The sequence below is a fragment of the Trichosurus vulpecula genome, chromosome 6 (genome assembly GCF_011100635.1).
Source record: "Trichosurus vulpecula isolate mTriVul1 chromosome 6, mTriVul1.pri, whole genome shotgun sequence".
NCBI classification, from domain to species: domain Eukaryota; kingdom Metazoa; phylum Chordata; class Mammalia; order Diprotodontia; family Phalangeridae; genus Trichosurus; species Trichosurus vulpecula.
The window spans coordinates 218,259,505-218,279,047 of NC_050578.1; the positions used below are offsets into that span (position 1 = coordinate 218,259,505).

Genomic DNA, 19,543 nt, shown 5'->3' on the forward strand with positions numbered 1-19,543 from the left:
TATTCTATACACACTTCTATTTACAAATAGTATCTTTCTTCATTTGTCTTTTATGGTTAATTTGGGTGTTTATAATAGTCAAAATAACTTATTCACTCAAAGTCGTCTTTAAAAGAATGTTGCTGTTACTGTATACAGTGTTCTCTTGGTTCTGCTCATTTTGCTTCATTATTTCATGAAAATCTTTCCACGTTTTTCTAAGATCATTGAGCTCATCATTTCTTATAGTACAGTAGTATTCCATCACCATCATATACCACTCCCCAGTTGACAGTCATCCCTACAATTTCCAGTTCTCTTCCACTACAAAGAGAGCTGCTATAAACATTTTAGAACATATAGGTCCTTTTCCTTTTACTCTAATTATCTTCAGAAATATTGACCAAGTAGTGGTATTACTGGGTCAAAGGGTATAGGTAGTTGAATAACTCATTGGGCATATTTCCAAATTGCTCTCCAAAATGGCTGGATCAGTTCACAATTCCACCAACAATGAATTAGTGTCCCAGTTTTTCCATATTCCTTCCAACATTTGTCATTTTCCTTTTATTTTAGCCAATGTGGTAGGAGTAAAATGATACCTCAAAGTTGTTTTAATTTGCATTTATGTAATCCAGGGGTGGGGAAACTGCAGCTTCGAGGACACATGTAACCCTTTAGGTCCTTTCAGTCAAAGGGCTGCATTTGAAGACCTAGAGGGCCACATGTGTCTTCAAGGCCACAGGTTCCCCATGTCTACTACAATCAAAAATGATTTAGAGCATTTTTACATGATTATAAATTATTTTGATTTCTTCATTAGAAAACTGCTTGTTCATATCCTTTGACCATTTATCAGTTGGGGAATGACTTGTATTTTTATAGATTTGAAAAAAGTTCTTTATATATGTTAGATATGAGACTTTTATCTAATAAACTGTTTATAAAATTCCTCCCCTCCCCAATTTTCTGCTTTCCTTCTGATCTTGGTTACATTTGTTTTAGTTGTACAAAATCTTTTTAATTTAATGTAATCAAAAGTAACCACTTTATATTGAACTTTGCTCTGTATCTCTTGTTTATTCATAAATTATTTGTCTATCCATAAGTCTGATAAGCAATATGTTCCGTGTTCTTCTAATTTCTTGTAAATTCTCTCTTTATATCTAGGTCATATATCCATTTTGACCTTATCTTGGTAAGTGGCTTATGATCTTGGTCTATGCCCAGTTTCTGCCATACTGCTTTCCAGTTTCCCAACATTTTTTTTACCAGATAATGAATTCTTATCCCAAAATCTTAAGTCTTTAAACTTGTCAAATACAAGATTATTATGTTTATTTGTTGCTGTAAATTGTATGTCTATTCCATTGATCTACCTTTCCATTTCTTAGCCAATACCAGATAGTTTTGATAATTACTGTCTTAAAAGACAGTTTAAGATCTGGTATTGCTAATCCTCCTTCTTTTATACTTTTATTCATTATTTCCTTTGATATTGACTTTTTATTTTTCCATATGAATTTTAATATTTTTTCTAATTCACTTTCAAAGTTATTATTACTATTTGTGACTATCCCTCTATCTTATTTTTAGTCACTATTTTCTTTCTTAGCCTCTCTTTTCACCCTATCCCATTACCTTATCTTCTCCCCTTGGTCGTTTCATTGGAGTTTGGGGATGGCCTAGCTCATGAAGGAGAAATAAAATCAGAGAGATCCTGATCTGGGAAGGTATCCTTGCCCAAATTGCTGGAGGCTGCTGTATCTCATGACAAGGCCATTCCCCTCAGATGATTCCCCCTCCCCAATGCTGACTGACTAAGGTCTCCTGGCCTACCCTCTAAATTAATGTCCACCAAACAGGATTGCGTTTTACTTGTCATTGGGTATAGAGCCAGAGACTCCCTTTTTGTCTTTGGTCACCAAGAGAGACCACTGACCATTAATTTATTGATTATTTGATGTCCTAGTTAATATATTGATTTTGAATATCCAGAGCTATGTCTATCAGAATTTTATTCACAAGAGTGCTTAGGTTTCAAATGTAATAGACTGGGAGGACAGTGTTGTCCTCTACAGTAATAGGGAAGATGCTGGGACATGGGGTGGGGTGGGATTTAGGGAGGAAGATAATGAGTTCGGTTTTGGACATGTTGAATTTGAAATGTCTACTAGACATTAAGTTCAAGACTCTGAAAAGGGGTTGGAAATGTGAAACTGTACATCAGCAAAGAGGTTACAGTAGATATGAGAATGACCAACATAGAGACGATCATTAAATCCATGCTGGGATGAGATCACCAAATGAGGCAGTAGAGAGGGAGAAGGATATGGTGAGTGTAGTGCAAGTTTCCTCATGAAATATTAGCTTCTAGATCCTGTTGTGGGTGAGGTGTGAGGTTGAGTAAAAAGACACTGTGTGGACCGAGTAAACAGAAAGTGGGATTCCTGCTTGCTTCCAACAGAGTAGGAGGATCCAAACCACAGAAGCAGCACAACAATGTCTGTCTACAAAACCAGGGAAGTCAATCCACACATTCCTAATGTTCTTTATTTTCAAGTAAAAAGTCAACAGCTCCATTTTAATTCATTTCCCAGTCCTCTTTAATACTAGCTCCTTCTCTCTATTGATTACCTCCAATTTATCCGGTACACATCTTGTTTGTACAGAGATGTTTAAATGTTGTTTCCCCCATTAGACTGTGATTAAGCTCCTTGAGGGCAGGAAATGTTTTTGGCATTTCTTCCTTGTATCCCTCAAGCTTAATGAAGTGCATGGCCTGGTGCTTAATAAATGTTTGATGACTGACCAACATTTCCTGTTAACAGGAGTAGATTACTCAGTGAAATTCTTGCCTTCTAAATTATAATCCTACTAATATTTTATATTCCGAGAATTTGGAAAAAGAATCAAATGTCAAGTGATTTTGTCAGGTAATTCTAGAAAGATGGGAAGATCTTGAAACCTTCAAACTAACTACATAGAAGACCAATCCTGGGATACAAACTTGCTTGACTAGGAGTCCGAAGCCCCGACACACTTCTAAGTTCTAAAGAGTTCTGAGGCTTGTTTTGCTTGGTGTCAAAACATAAAGCTAAGGACAATATGAAGAGGCTTCAAGAGAGGATGATTTTGGTTCAATATAAGACGGAGTTGCCCAACCACAAAGCTAACCAAAAGTATAAAATGCAGAATAAAAACAGGAAATTACATAGAGGATCAAAAAGAGGCGAGATCAGAGCTGACTTAGTGTAATACAGAATTTCAGAAGTAGAAGGAAACTGCAAGATATAAAATAAACCCACACAAATCACCAGAGTGTCTGTACATTCCCAATAAAACCCAGCAAGCCCTGTCAACAGCAGTAGTACTGTGGAAGATGGGACCAGGTTGGTTCAAGCACAGTTCTACTATCAAGTATATGACCTTGGGCATGCAGTATAGCAGAGAGAACAATGCATTTAGAGTAAGAAGACCTGGATTCAAATCTTGGCTTTGTTACTTGCTACCTGGGTGATCTTAACCTCTCTGTGACTCAGTTTCCTTATCTGTTAAATGAGGCTGGTGAAGTGGATGACCTCTAGAGTTCCTTTTAGCTCTAATTCTATGTAATCCTATGATCCAAAGTCACTTCCTCTTCCCTTGCCTCATCTGTAAAATGAGGCAGTTGGGCTGAATCAGGGGTTCTTAACCTTTTCAGCTTCATGGAGCCTTTTGGCAATCTTGGATAACTTATGAATAATGTTTCTGGGAGTAATGTATTTAAATGAACAAGGGAAACCAATTATATTGAAATAAAAAGGAGATTTTTTTTCTTCCCACTCCCAAGTTCACAGATTCCCTGAAATGTACCCACAGACCCCTAGGGGGTCAATGAACCCCATGTTAAGAACCCCAGATTAGATGCTATCAAAAGTCATGTCCAGCTCCCAGATTCTCTGATTAAAAGGGGGAGATTCTGCTGTGTTCACTTGTTCACTGCTTTGTACTGACTCCTAAGTTTCAGAAACATTTCCAAAAAGAGTTGAAACATGAAGAATGTTCTGGGTAGGCCTCAACCTAGAAAATCAATTGATCTGAGAAAGCCACAGAACGATAAGCATTTCTACCGATCGGGGTGTTTTTTTTCCCCTACCATATCTCTTATATTAAAAGGGCCTAGCTGGTAGATGAATGAAGGCATAGGCTACCAAATATAGACTCTAAACAACAGTTGGCTAAAAGTGGAAACAAAATGAGGAAAAGATGATGCCAAACAGCTGGGCAGACAGAGAACTTGCAGGCTGACTTTCCCCACCCACTAAACACGAGCTAATGAATCCAACAAATTGTCACTAGATCGCAACGTCCACCACAATTTAGAATTCAGGACTTTGAATATGTGCTATGCCCTCAACACTTAATTTCCATTGCTCCATGTTTCCTTTAACAGAAAAAGGGTGTTTTTAAAGACATTATTTTACTTTGTTTTGGCCCTGACCTAAGATTTCATTGGTGGGGAACTTCCTGGGACAATAACCTCTCTACGAATGCAGGTCTGCAGCTTATGGTCTTACAGAGTTGCTTGGAACATTGAAGTTAAATGACTTGGCCGGCGTGTATCAAGAAACAAGATCTGAACCAAAGTCTTCCTGATTGCAAGGCCTGCTCTCCGTCCACAGTGCCACAATGCTGCTCAGATACATCATCATCATCATCATCAGAAATGCCTAAAAGTGAGCCCTACTTTATGCTTGTGAGAAAACATTTTGAGCATTTCAGAAATGATCCACGTACAGCTATTGGGATTCAAAAGCAACCCTACCTGCAATAATCCCATCCATCTGCTCCAGGGCAGCCTCCAGCATGTGACTAGCATCGGACGCCATGGCTGCTTTTCGGATCCCTCAGTTTCTTCCTCTTATTTCTGAAAAACAGAGCATCGAATAAAGATAGTATTGGCATAAATCTCCAAAGCCCACTTTGACGAATTCACATTTTAGGCCTTAAACATCATCTACATTGTGAATGAGCAATTACTCAGGCAACAAGCATTTATTAAATGACTACTGTGTACCAGCCACTGTGCTAATCCCCAAGGATTAAAAAAAAGACATAAATTAAGCAGTTTCTGCTGTCTTTATCTTGTATTGGGGGAGACAATATGCAAACATATAAGTATATATGTCTATACATATACACACATATGCATACACGTGCATGCACACATGTGCACCTGCACACGTATATATGTCTATTGTATACATATATGTGTATGCATGTATACATGCATACACATATATTTGTGAATATGATACTTTTTTGTTTTGCATTTCAATCTGCCATATTGTTGGGAGAACTGGCGTGAAATTTCTATGACGATTGTGAATAATGGAAACATCATTGCTAGACACAATTAATGTACCTGGAAGTCAGAAAGACCTGGATTTGAATCCCATCTTTGATCCTTAGAAAGTAGCTAAATGGTACAATGAATAGAATGCTGGACTTGGAGTCAGCAAGACCCGAATTCAAATCCTGCCTCAGACACTTATTAGCTGTGTGACCCTGAGCAAGTCACTTCAGTTTCCTCATCTTTATAACGGGGATAACAATAGCATCTACCTCACAGAGTTGTTATGAGGCTCAAATGAGATAACATATGTAAAGTGCTTTATAAACCTAAAAGCATTATATAAATAGCTATTATTATTTATATAAATAATATTTATATCTATATATAATATATTATTTTATTATATAACTACATTGAGATAATATTTTATTAATACATTATATTAATTATATATCATTAATATAAATACATTATATTAATTTATTATTAATACAATATATTATAATATCATTATGATCTCTATATTATATTTTATATTATATCTATATATACTCATATGTAATATAAATAAATATTATTTACATAAATAATACTTTGCAAACCTTAAGATGCTGTGTTAGTCATGGGGGTTACTCACAGATGTCCATGATAACCGTCATCATAGACTTACAGCACTAGAAGCCACCCAGTCTGACACTCTCACTTTGAGATGAGGAAGCAGACTGAAGAAGGGCAGGGACCTTGTCCAAGGCCCTACAGGCAGTGAGAGGAGGGGTTTGGACCCAGAGTCTCCGACTCCCCACTGAGCGCCCTTTCCACTGCTCATAGCCTCAGTTTTCTTGTGTCTGTAAACCAGGGATAATAAGAACAGTAACAGGACCAGAGGACTACGGTGTTTTAAGCCCGGCAATGTAAGTTGTAGCATTTTATTTGATCCTCGGGATCCTGTGAGGGAGGTGCTATTTTGTCTCGATTTTGTAGTTAGAGAAACTGAGGCTGAGAGAGGTTAAAACAATTCAACCCACGCTAGATGCATTTGAACCTAGGTCTTCCTGACTCAAGTCCAGCACTCCATCCACAATACCCATAATGCCTATTTGGTTGTTGTTCAGCTATTTCAGTCATGTCTGACTCTTTGTAACCCCATCTGGAACTTCCTTGGCAAAGATACTGGAGTGCGTTTACCATTTCCTTTTCCAGCTCATTTTACAGACGAGGAAACTGAGGCAAACTGGGTTGAGTAATTTACCCAGGGTCTCACAGCTATTGAGTATCTGAAGCCAGATTTGAACTGGGAAGAAGATGAGTCTTCCTGACTCCAGGTCCAGCGCTCTTTCCACTTAGTTGCCTCAAATAGATTAGCTTTCCTCAATTTACAGTATTCCTTTATTTTACAATTTCTGGCCTTAAAGAGATTTTTTTTAAAGATGTTTTCTTATATATTGTTTAGATATTGTTCCTTTACTTCAGTTTTTTATTGCTCTGTTTTGTTGTTTTTATACCACGGGCATTTGAATAGCGCACTGGCCCTGGAGTCAGGAGGACCTGAGTTCAAATTCAGCCTCAGACAATTGACACTTACTAGCTGTGTGACCTCGGGCAAGTCACTTAAACCCAACTGCCTTCCCCCCTCCAAAAAAAAAAAGAAAAAATTAGAGCCACACACAACAGGCATTTCCCAACAAGCACCCAATCACATCCATCCGCCCCTGTACATTTCCTGAAAATCACCAAATATTATGATTACAACTGATAGCCATCTTCTATTTTTTTACTTTCTGAACGGTCAAAGAAGACCGGGTCTTTTAACTTGGACAGTCCGGGACATCTTTTCTTATATTTGGCTAAGCTTTGCTGATTTTTAGTGCCGTTCTGTTTGACCCTTTCATAGTCCATGCAGATTAATCTTTTGGCTCTGTTTTCCTCATTCAGCAGCATACACTACAACTCTTCTCTCTTCTTGTGGTTCTTACTATCCATTATTCCTCGTGCCTAGAATTTTCCACAACGATAAGTGACATTTATCGTGTGCATTAAGGTTTGCAAAGGTTTGCAATAGCTCATTTGAGGTTCCCAACAAAGCCAAGATCTTGTGGAATGACAGAACCACGAAAGTCCGACTCCTAACTAACAAGGAACACCCACTGCAGGATTTTCAGCAAATGAATATCCAGCCCTGGCTTGAAGAGCTCTAGGGAACTCACCAGCTCTAGAACCATCTCGTTCTACTTCTGGATGGCTCTAATATTTAGTGTGGGGCAGCTAGCTGGTGCAGTGGATAGAACATTGGGCTTAGAATAAGGAAGACTCATATTCATGAGTTCAAATATGGCCTCAGATACTTACTAGCTGTGTGACCCTGGGCAAGTCATTTGTAGTGGTTTGCCTCAGCTTCCTCATCTGTAAAATGAGCTGGAGAAGGAAAGAGCAAAACACTCCAGGATCTCTGCCGAAAAGTCAGAAAAAACAAAAACCAAAACCAACAACTTTTGGGGAGTTTTTCATTATCTCTAACTGAGATTTGCCTGCTACTCTTCCCCCAAATTCTGTTCTCTGGAACTGAACGAGAGCATCGAGGCATAATGGAATGCACTGGACTGAGTTAGGAACTCAGGTTCAAACTGTATTATTGATAATTACCTCTGTTTGTAAAATGGGGATATTAATGCCTGTAGTACCTCTCACAGTATTATGGTAAAACCCAAATGAATGGATGTAGGCTAAGTACTTTTCAAACTTTACATTGCTATAAAATTCTTCAATTTACTAGCCCCACAAATGTTTGAAGAGAGCTATCACGTAGACAGAGACAGGCTAGCGTGGTAGGTAGGCAGGCAGCAAGTGCTGTCCTATGCTGGCTATACGGCCCTGTGCTTTGTAACCCTATAAATTGCTGTTGTTATCTAATATATAGCCCTACCATGCTATAGAAGCATTAGTCATAACGTTGACCTCTCTGTGCTCTAGGCCACTTTCTAAGACTATAAATTGCAGAAAAGGTGCCAACCCGCCTTGGCAGAGGAAGTTTCTTTATCAGACAGTTCCCTATGCCAATGAAATCATAGGTCCTGCACCTTTTCCTATCATGTAGCTTAGTTTCATATAACATCTTCTTTTTTGTTCTTTGTACATTGAAATGTTTGTGTTTGTTAGTTAATAATAAAACCTTTTTTTTTTTTTAAGAAATTATGTCCCTCCTAATTATTCTTTTTTGGGGGCTAAAAATTCATAGTTCCATGAATCAATCACCATGTGACATAGTTTCAAGTGCTCTCAATTTCCCAGAAGCCCCTCCTCTAAACAGCCTCATTCTAGTCACTGTGACATTCAGAACTGAACACAGTATTCCAGGGGACTCCAAGGGTGGGGGAAAGAGGAGGAAGTGAGGCTTTGGGTATTTAAGGGCCACTCCCACCCTGGAGAAGAATGTCAGTATTTTTAGCTTTGTCTCACATCAAAGGGGGAAAAAAAAGCACAGTCACAAGAAGAAGAAGCCCACAATGCAATGAATCCCACTGGGGACATCAAAGCTGTAATTAATGTCTGGGATAGAGGAGATACAGCAGCAGGTCATTTCACAGAGCCTGAAGCAGGCCTGCCTTCTGGGCAGCCAAATAGCTAGTGGGCACTCGATGACTCATCTGTATATGCTCCTTTAGGTTTGAAGATAACTCCGTTCCTGGGTCTTCCCAGGGCTGTGAGTGAGCCTGTCTACTTACTCCAAAAAGCTGGTGAACACGTACCAGCGCCCACGTCCCTGCTGAGGGCTTATGAGCCTGACTCATTCCAGCACCCCAGGTTCAGGCTGATGTGTTCTGTGACGAGTCTTTGTCTTTTTCTCTTCAATTACATTTCTTTAAGTATCTTTTGCTGTTATTCAGTTGTTTCTTCAGTCTGGTGTTTTACTCTTTGTGACCCCATTTGGGGTCTTCTTGGCAAAGATAGTGGAGTAGGTTACCATTTCCTTCTCCAGCTCATTTTACAGATGAGGAAACCGAGGCAAACAGGGTGAAGTGACTTGCCCAGGGTCACACAGCTAGTAAGTATCTGAGGCCAGATTTGAACTTAAGAAGATGTCTTCCTGACTCCAGGCCTGGCACTCTACCTACTGTGGCACCTAGTTGGCCTAAGTATCCATAAACTAACTTTTTACTCGGGTTTCTGTGGGCTCTTTTCTACTTACTTAGGGCCAATTTCCAAAGAATCTCTTCTGAGGATGGATAAAAATTGGTGTCTGTGCAACATACTCTGTCCTGTAAAAAATCCCTATATATTTTCACCACGTGGTTTACTATAATTTGAGAGCATCAGAAAATCAATGAAAGTTTAAATTGGGTATCGATGGTATCTTCTACCAAAGTCCTCTTCTGACGCATAGAATACACCTTGACAAGTCCTCGGCTTCTAGGCGGCCTGGTGAAAGTTGTACTTTATTGGCTGAGAACCAGAGATAGTCATAACTAGTCTAGCCACAGGGTGATACATTTTTTAATCACAGCACCTACCAAAGACTTAATAAAAGTAATCGTAATAACAGCATAGAATGATGAGAGGCCGTGTGGCATAGTGAATAGCGAGCACAGCTAGCTCTTTAAGCCTCTCATACATACTGGCTGGGCCTCTCAGCAAGTCATTTGATTGCTCAGTGGAATCCAGTGAAACTTTAGCTCAGAGATGTTTGGGTTTGAGTAGACAGCATCACTCTGTTTTTGTTTTTGAAGGAAACTCCAAAGCCCCTGAGCCAAACCTATACCTGAACAGGGGTCTCTCCTTCCCAATCTCTGACATAGGATGAGTCAGCCTTTGCTTAGAGACCTCCAGAGGGGAAGAATGCTTTACTTCTTGAGGGGAGACAGGACTGGACTGTTCCACCTTTGGGGAGCTCTAATTGTTAGGAAAATGTATCCCGCATTGAGCTGGACTCTTCTTCTAACTTCCTCCCACTGTTCTGAGTCTTGTCCTCTGAGGACAAGCAAAACAAAATTCAATTCCTCTTTTGCGTGAAAATCCTGTCACTGCCCTCCCTAGCCCCAAATTCAATCCTGTTGTCTCTTGTCTAATCTTTTCTAGTTCCTCTAACCAGTCCTCAAGTGAAATGGACGGCCAGTCTTTGCACCTTTGTGGTTGTTTTCCTCTGGACACAATTCAGTAGATGTCAAGGTCCTTCCTTCCTGAAGCACGTCCCCCAAACTCTCTCTGCACACTCAGGTGGCCCTGCTGTTCCTCACGCATTTGCTGTTGTTTTAGGTTAAAGTTCGCAAGCCTAATATGTTAGTAGCTGAACTTTTCTCTTAAATGTGATACTTGTAATTTGGATAAGATGCCACCAGGTGAAGAACCATCCTGGGCATATGACCTTGTTGTCTAAATTGCATGATTATTTCCAATTTATCTTGTACAGATATTGTTTGTGCATAGTTGTTTGCCTGTGGTGCCCAGCATTAGACTGTGAGTACCTTGGGAGCAGGGATGGGTTTCTGGCTTTTCTTTGTATACCTATCACTTGGCCTAGACCCTGGCATATAGAAGGTGCTTAATGAGGCCCATTTAGTCAACTTGTTGACAAAACTCCAAGTATAGGTGACTAGGACCAAGGACAATGGGACTATCATTTCCCTATCACTAGGCTTCTATGAATAAAACCTTAGATTTGTCATGTGTGGGTGTGTATATCTTAAAATTCAATGAACTGTCTTTTGTGTAGTTGATGAACTTCTAGATGGGAGTATATCTTCTTGATACATTGCTACTTGACTTCTGGGAATAGAATACAGATTGCAGGAGCTGAAGAGTCTAAGGAAATAGTGACAGTTAAGTAAAATCTACTTTTTTCTATCTTGCCTCTCCTTCTATCGATTTATCTTTTTTCTCTGAGCAGATGGAAGTGTTCTGTTTTCTAGTAAGGTACTTTTCACAAGTAGTTACATGCCTGAGAGTCACTTTAGGTGAGAAGAGGGTTTTGCCACACCTATTTAATTTCTCCTCAAGTTACCAGCTCATTTGGTTGTTGGCATAGCTCCATTTCTGACTTTCCTGACTGTGTCTACCATGCTGCCCAGCTCTAGTCTCTTCTTTTTGCTGAGAGATGGTCAGTTCCTGGTTGCCAGCAGTTGGCCTCTTTGCTGGGCCACTGTCTTGGTCTTCCTTCTAGAGCCCTGATTTGAGAACTATCCAAAGCACATTATGGCTTTCAGCATTTACCTTAAAAGCCACAGGTAGTTCTCTACCGATGACAGACCTTGCCGGGTCCCCAGACTAGGATGCAAATAGTTACTCTTCTTACTGCTAGTCCACAGAGCATAGGCTAAAGAGAATCCTGGGTAACTTTTCAAGGCTTTTACTGGACTCAGAAATGTATCCCACCCACTCTAGCCTGATTAGACACGGAGGAAGTGACCGTGGCATTTGGCATTCTATGGCTAGACTCTCCCGTGGCTGGTTCTTAGACACCCTCTTTCTTCCACAGGTATCTTAGCACAGCATCATCACCAAATTTAGTACCTGATATAAGAAAGCATCAGTACCTGTTGACTGAAGGTCCTCAGGGTTATGTATGCAAAAGCAGCCTGCAGAGTGGGTGGTAGAGTGCTGGATTTGGAGTCAGCAAGACTCAGGTCCAAATCCCGCCTTTGATATTTGCTACCTTTATAACCTTGGGCAAGTTGTTAACCTTCTGGGTCTAGGTTTCCTCACCTGGAATGAGGGATGAGGGATAATAATAGCACAAAATTGCTCTGAGGATCTTAGGAGATAAGGAACATGAAGCATTCTGTGACCTTGAAGGTATCCCAGAAACGAATCATTATCATTACACCCTGCCTTTTCTTTCCCACAGTCTAGAAGCGATAAACATTTCCCAGGTCTTTTGAGTGGGTAATTTATGAAGTTAGGTAAGACCCATTAACTGGGCACCCACCAAGAAAAGCAATGCACCTGGTTCTACGGAGAGACATTTGAGAAGCAGAGCTGGCTCCTGCAGAAGAGGAACTCAAAGGCCTCAGGGCTCCCTCTATAAGTCTCCTGAGGGGTATTGCAGTCCTGCCTCTCATCTCTGCTGTGAATAGGTTTTTTTTTTAAAAAACCCAATTACATTTATTAGGTGCTTAGTGTGTTTGAAGCAATGTTCTCAGTGCTGGGCATACATGTAGGAAAGTGGAGACAGTGGTCTGAAGGGGCTCATATTCCAATGGGGGAAACAACAAAGGAGTTTTTAACTGCAAGGCAGATAGAAAGGCCCAGTGGTCCTAAGGTATAGTGGTAAAAACAGAGGGCAAAGCATCTTCTTTAATGCCAACACCATGAATAAAACCATATTGGTTTTTAATCTTGAACCATTTGGCAGTGCCCTCTATCACTCACTATCATGCCCTGGGAGCTTAGTATTAGTAATGTTAATTACAATAGCCCAGTGAGAGTGGCTGAGTCTTGAAGAGGCTTGGAAGACCCTACCCATGATCACACTATTGGCAGAGGTGAGGATCACAAGGGCTGGATGCCAGAAGATCGAGTTGGCTATCTTCTTTACCTATTTGAACTTGTCTGTTTTGACCCTGGGCAGTTAGGTGGCACAGGAAATAGAGCACTGGGCCCAAAGTCAGGAAGACTCCTCTTCCTGAGTTCAAATCCAACTTCTGATACTAGCTGTGTGACCCTGGGCAAGTCACTTAACTCTGTTTGCCTCAGTTTCTTCATCTGTAAAATGAACTGGAGAAGGAAATGGCAACAATTCTAATAAACCACCCCAACAAGAGTCATGAAGAGTTGGACACAACTGAAAAAGGATTAAACAAAATTTTGACTCTTGATCCTTTCCTCTCCCATCTCCTCTAGAAGGTTGAAAAGATAAAATTCAGCAGGGGATAAATGTAAATTCTTATGCATGGATTCAAAAAATCAACTTCACAAGTGCAGAATTGGGGAGACTTGATTAGATAACAGTTTGTTCTAAAAAAACCTGAGAATTTTATTGAACTATACAAGCTCAATATGAATAGTATGATGTAGCGATGAAAAAAGCTAATGAGATTTTGGGCTGCATTAAGAGAGGCACAGGTTCTGGGAATCAGGAGGTGAGAGTTGCTTCCTTTTCTGCCCTGGTCCATAAGCTTCAGAACATACAGAGGAAGCCGCATGGGAAGGCAGAGGACCTTGGGTCCGGGTCATATCTGAAGGACCATCAAACAGTACAGGGAGAAGGTTTGTTCTTTTTGGCCCCAAAGACCAGACTCAGGAGCAATGAGTGGAAAGCTATAAAGAAGGAATTTAGACTTGATGGCAGGAAAAGCCTCCTACCAATGTCCCAAAGTGGAACAGGCTGCCTTGGGACTCAGGAGATCCTTCCTCATTGAAGGTCTTCAAGCAGACACTGTCCCTAACCCTTGGCAGGTATGTAATAGCTAGCATTTTACAGCATCTACTATATGCCATACAATAGCACTTATGGTGTACTACAGGGCTGTCCAACCTTAGGTTATCTTAGGGCCGCATTAAAATAATTATTTGAGGGCTGCACCCAGAATAAAAAATACAGTATGCTAATAGAAAGTGGGGGAACAGGTGTCATCAATACGACAAGCAAAGGCGCTAAGCGCGAAAGCAAATACAAGACAACAAAGCGACAACACAACAGTATAAAGGTAGGTGCATACTGACTAGTCTGCATCCCACAGATTGACTGAAAATTCCATGTGATATGTTCCGTCTGTAATACTGCTTAAAAAAACCAAAGAAAATTAACATCAATGAGATTATTTATTACTGATGAAATTAAAAAATCTAATATGCATTCCATGCAAATTATTATTTTATTTTTTCACTCATGAAAATTAAAACTCACAAGCAGGCCACATAAAATCACACTGTGGGCTGCATGTGGCCCACAGGCCGTATTTTGGACAGCCCTGGTATACTATATAATAGCACACAGGAACTGGACCAAGTGCTTTATGAATATTATAAATGGCCACTGAGATCCCTTCCAATTCTAAAATTCCATAGATCTGTGGGGATTTGGGTTGAGTCAAGTAGTCAAGTTCTTGAATTTTAGCCTCCTGATTCACTATATAAGCCTCCTCCCCAACCCTCTCTGGCCATTTATTCTTGCTCTAACACCTAGCCTTCTTTCTACCCTTTGCTGGAAGGTTTCCTCATTCCCTCCATGACACTGACTGTCCCGGTTGCACTGGACAAAAAAAAAAATAGCTATTTGGCTAGAGTTACTTCATTACAGTCCATGGTGCTGAGCACAATATCCAGATCCCCTGTTAGGTGGCATAAGTGCTGAACAGAATTGTCATGACATGCTAGATTCCAGTTTCACAGGACTCATACAAGGGGGCTTCCATTTCTTTAAATCAGTCAAACAAGCAAGCAGACTAGTATTTGTAGTTGAACTAAACTTTAAACATTTTAAAAGAAAATGTGGGGAAAAGCAGTGAGAGGCCTCAAGGGGGAAATAGAAATAATAATTATTTATATACTTAAGGTTTCCCCAAGGTTTTTAAATAGATTATCTCATGGACCCCTCATAACAACTAAGTGAGATAGGTATTATCACCTTAGCCCTTTCAGGTGATGATAAGGAGGTTCAGGAAGGCTCAGTGACTTGCTCATGGGTGTATGGTCTGTAAGTGTCAAAGGTGGTATTTTAACTCAGCTCTGTCTGGATCCCAAGTCCAGTGCTCTTTCCACTAGGCTTAGCACAACGCCTGGCACACAGTAAGTGCTTAATAAAGGTTCATTTTACCTATTACTCTCTCTCTATCTCATCAATCATCTATCTACCTATGTATCATCTATCTTCTATCTACCTATCATCAATCAATCTATTCATTCATCCATCTCTCTTCTATTTTCCTATCTTCTATCTACAATGATCTACACACCCTTCTCTCTTCTTTTTACTATATTCTATCCACAACCATCTCTCTCTCTCTCTCTCTATCCATCCATCCATCCATCTACCTACCTATCACCTTTTACCTATATCACATTTCTTAACCATCATTTGGGCCATATCAAGCCCAAATTGTATGAAAGGTACATTAAAACAAGTCTGTCTTCCTCCTGAGAATATCGGCCCAGCCTAGTCCAGGATCCTGAGAAAATGGCTAAGGTACAAGTGATAAGAAGATGATGCATAGCTACAAACAGTCTGACCCCAGAGACCGCAAGCAGGTGTGGAAAGAACATCAGCATTAGGCAGCAGAATCACAATGCCGTATTTCTGGCCAGGCACCTTTTTCTAGCTGTACCAGTTTCCTGAGCTTCTTGCATTTGCTTTTTCCCAGCCCCTCCCACTGTCTGCCTATCCTCCTAGTGAATGTCCTCCTACTGTATGACTATTTAGACAGAAAAGGTTATTATTTTCATTAGTTGATACATCTGGGATTTTCTTATATCAAAAAAAAAATACCCTATTCCTGTCAAACTTAATCTTCTCCCAGATTGTCTTGGTGTGCCCAATTCCAGATGTTTCCACTTAAGTATTTTGAAAAACCCATATGAACCCCTCCCATCAAACCACATTTGATTCCCAATGCCTTTTCACGGTTTAAAATGTTTCTGTTGCCTCAGACTGTAGCAGTGAGTACTCTGACACAAACCACCCTCTTTGAAGAAAGCAATGGAAGCTACAGAACTTCTCCCCTAAGGATATACAAACAAAACTCACCTTTAGATGGGATTCCCACCTACATCTCTAGAGGTTTTTTTTTTTTCTTTTCTTTTCAGCCTGGTTGTCAGATAGTCTCAGGACCAGGAACATCGCCCTCACTTTCAAGGCAAATGACAAGCTTCCCAAGAGCCACCACACCAAAGTCATCTGCTGTGTAATAGGCAATTCCTAAGAGCCCAGCCCATCAGTGCAAGGAAAGAGAGAGAAGCTTCTTCTAAGTCCTAGGGTTACTCAGAAAGCACACGGGGTGCAGTGGCCTGAATACCCAGTGTGCCCATGGCAAGATAAAAGTGGTGTATTTTCTGGAAGTGAGGAAGGATTTGATTTTATCGATTAAGAAAAGTGTAAAGTATATAAATTAGAAATGATAAAAATGACTTCTCCGGTTTCAAGTTATCAAGTCTTTTTTCAGGCCATCTGATTCTTCTCATATCTGCTTTGCTGACCAGCACCATGCTGTCCTGTGATACCATGAGGCATGTATCACGGGTAGCAGAAACAGCACGGGCTTGGCAGCCAGGAACCCCGGATGACTGTCCCAGCTTGGACACTTACCAGCTGTGTAACCTTGGCAAAATCTTTTTCCCCTTCTAGGCAGAGGGAATGTGGTCTAAGTCCAGATCTGAGAGAGTAAGCAAAATTCTTTGCTAGGTCAAGTTAGTCATAGAAGGGGAGAGTAAGAAGGGTCCTTAGAGGCCAATTAGTCAAACCAATATCTGAACAAGAATTCATTCTACAACAACAACATAATAACAATAACTAATATTTACATAGTGCCTAAGTACTTTATATTGGACTAAGTACTTTATAATTATTATCTCACTCGATCCTCACAACCACCCTAGGAGATATGTGCTACTGTTATCCTCATTTTGCAGGTGAGAAAATTGAAGCAAACAGAGGTTAAATGACTTGCCCAGGATCACACAGCCAGAAGTGTCTGAAGCTAGATTTGAACTCAGGTCTTCCCTCTCTCCATACCTGTATTCACAACATACATGACTCATGGTCATCATGCCTTCTGAAGACCTTCAGCCTATTCCACTCTTCAATGGTTGGGTCAAGGAGCTTTTTATTAAGTAAAACCTAGATTCATGTCTTTGCAATTTCCACCCATTGCTCTTAGTTCTACCTTCTGGGGACAAGAAAAATACATTCAATCCCTCTTCCACATCACAGTCCTTTGAATTCTTGAAGACAGCTTGAACCAAGTCTTCTGTCTCCCAATTTAGGGCTCTTTCCACTACATCATAGTTCAGAGGAATAACTGGGTCCAAAGAGCTAGAAAGGTGGTGGGAGGGAGGAGTTCACCAGGGCCATTCTATAGCTAAGAAGTCAGCATGGATTAAATCTGGTTGAACATCCTATGGAAGGGAGGAGGAGACAACAAGGAGAGGACTGTGTCTCTCAGTGGCTTGGTGAAAGGTTCCCATAGGTCTGAGGCATGAAGATAACATTCATATTCCAATGTTCTCTTCTTTGACCTTTGACTCTGTCAGGCCACTGGATACCAGAAGAAACCTTATTACTTCCATATCTAGTACTTCCTAAACTATGCGTTTCTCTTAGACAACATCCATGATTGGTGGCATTGGGTAAGGATTCCATCCCTCTATCTGGGATGTGGGTAGGCCTGGTACAACAAGAACCAGGGTACCACTGGATAGTCAAGTTTCCCATTTGTATGCAGCTCTGGTGTTCTAAAGTGTGGCAAATTGGCCTGGGTAGCCCATAACTTTTCTAGGTGGTAACAAGGTATGAATGCTTATTATTATTATATAGTATGAGGGTAATAAAAAACTAGGGTTGGAAATTGAAGCAGATTTAGTAGACTTGGTTTACATACAAAGGCATTTGGGGATAGAGGAGCAAATTATACTATTGCAACAGAATTAATCTCATTTTGGGCAATATGGTGACCTAGCCATTTTGGTGGCAGGAGATGTAGCAACAAGGTTTGTATGCTTTGCCAGCTCATTGGTGATGCACCATGGAAAGGTGAATCTTTACCTGGAGTGCTATGAATAATGCAGTCCAGAAATGAAAAATGAAATCATCTCACGTGGAGAAGTGGGAAAAACCTAGTATAGTAGAAGGAAAGAGGGAGGCAGGTGAACCTGCTTGAACCTTACTCTCATTGGATTTAGCTCAAAGAGGGAATAACATACACACTCAGTTGGGTATAGAAGTCTATTTTATCCTATAGGGAAGTGCGGGGGGTGAACAAGGAACTGGGGCAGGGGGTGATAGAAGGGAGGGCAGATCAAGGGAGGCGGTTATGCCAGAGGTGACATGAAAGGGAAACTGTAGCTGGAAGATGTCCATCAGAACAGGTAGGTGGCCTTGGTGGCACTGGGGAGGAAGTAAGTCATTCTGGTCAGGGTTTCTCCTGATATGGGGGCAGGTATATCTCAACAAGGTCTAGCATTATCACTTCCCAAGGATGGAGGAGAAGCTACATGGGTTGAAAAAGCCTGTTAACTTGCCCCAGTTGTCTTTGGCCTGGGAAGATTCCTCACAGGCGTAGACATGCCTCCAGATATCGTATCCCTTCTGTGGTTGTCAAAAGTCCTGGGAGATCATCTGCCAAATTTTGAACAGAATCATGTGGTCGGCTATCAGGTTATCGGGACAAAGTGCAGAACACTACCTGCTGGACTTCACCGAAGGGAGGAAGGTAGTGAAGACATATGTAAATGCCTGTTGGGGACAGACCTTGCTTCAGATGTCAGGGGTGGGTCTGGGCTGCGGGGGAATCATATTTAGGAAAACCAATCCAGGTTAAATAGCTGTGAAAGTTACAGTTTCTTAGAGAGGTTAAGCAGAACACTCTCATATTTGTACCCAGAGGGCAAATCTGGAGCCTCTCCATCATCTTTCAATTGACCTACATTGAGTTTACATGGGGGAGAGAATATAGGTATAACAGTATATTAAGAGAATAAATTTATAGCATTAATATAACAATTATTATGTCTAACAATCATTGATTTAATTATCCTCATGAATTGATACCGGTATATATTTAAGAGTATCAAAACATTTATATGTATCCAATCTTATCATTTCGTTAATATAGTGTCTTTATATCATTCATTTATGATCCCTATTCACAATCACACAAATATTAAGCACCGAATGTCTGTCTTATCTTCCGTTGGCCATTTCCCAGGCTCTGTCTCTGTTGATAAACTACGCCAAAAATAATAACCCCCCCCAATGCCAGTCATTTTAGTTATGCCACGTTATGGACTGATCGGCATCTAAATCATCACATGTGTCTTGACAAAAAGCATAGTTTAGCTGAGTTAGGACTTGATAAGCTTGAAGTAGCAGCCAGTAGCCAGTCAGAGAATTGTAGGTACGTTTGCAATTTATGGGCTTCCTCTGAAGGACTGCAAGCTTTGGGGTGGGGGCTGGGGATGGTGGTTTCCCGAGAGGTGGGATTGAGGTATTACTAAGATGGCTGGGAGATGCTAGTAATGTAAGGATATTGATTTGACCTTCTATGTACTCCAGCAGTTAATGTCTCATGCAACATGTGAGTAATA

General features: G+C 40.6%; 1 protein-coding gene across 10 annotated transcripts in view; it reads right to left on the minus strand.

Moving 5' to 3' along the window:
• PPFIBP2 (PPFIA binding protein 2) overlaps positions 1–19,543 on the minus strand; it is a 221,504-nt gene that overhangs the window by 163,647 nt on the left and 38,314 nt on the right. For 9 of the 10 annotated variants that reach the window (XM_036762541.1, XM_036762542.1, XM_036762537.1 and 6 more), the window contains exon 2: positions 4,787–4,888. In XM_036762541.1, the coding sequence (XP_036618436.1) occupies positions 4,787–4,850 (64 nt within the window). In that variant the 5' untranslated portion in view covers positions 4,851–4,888. Of the gene's footprint in view, positions 1–4,786; positions 4,889–15,989; positions 16,078–19,543 lie in introns of those variants that run through there. The other variant, XM_036762536.1, reaches the window with a different exon arrangement.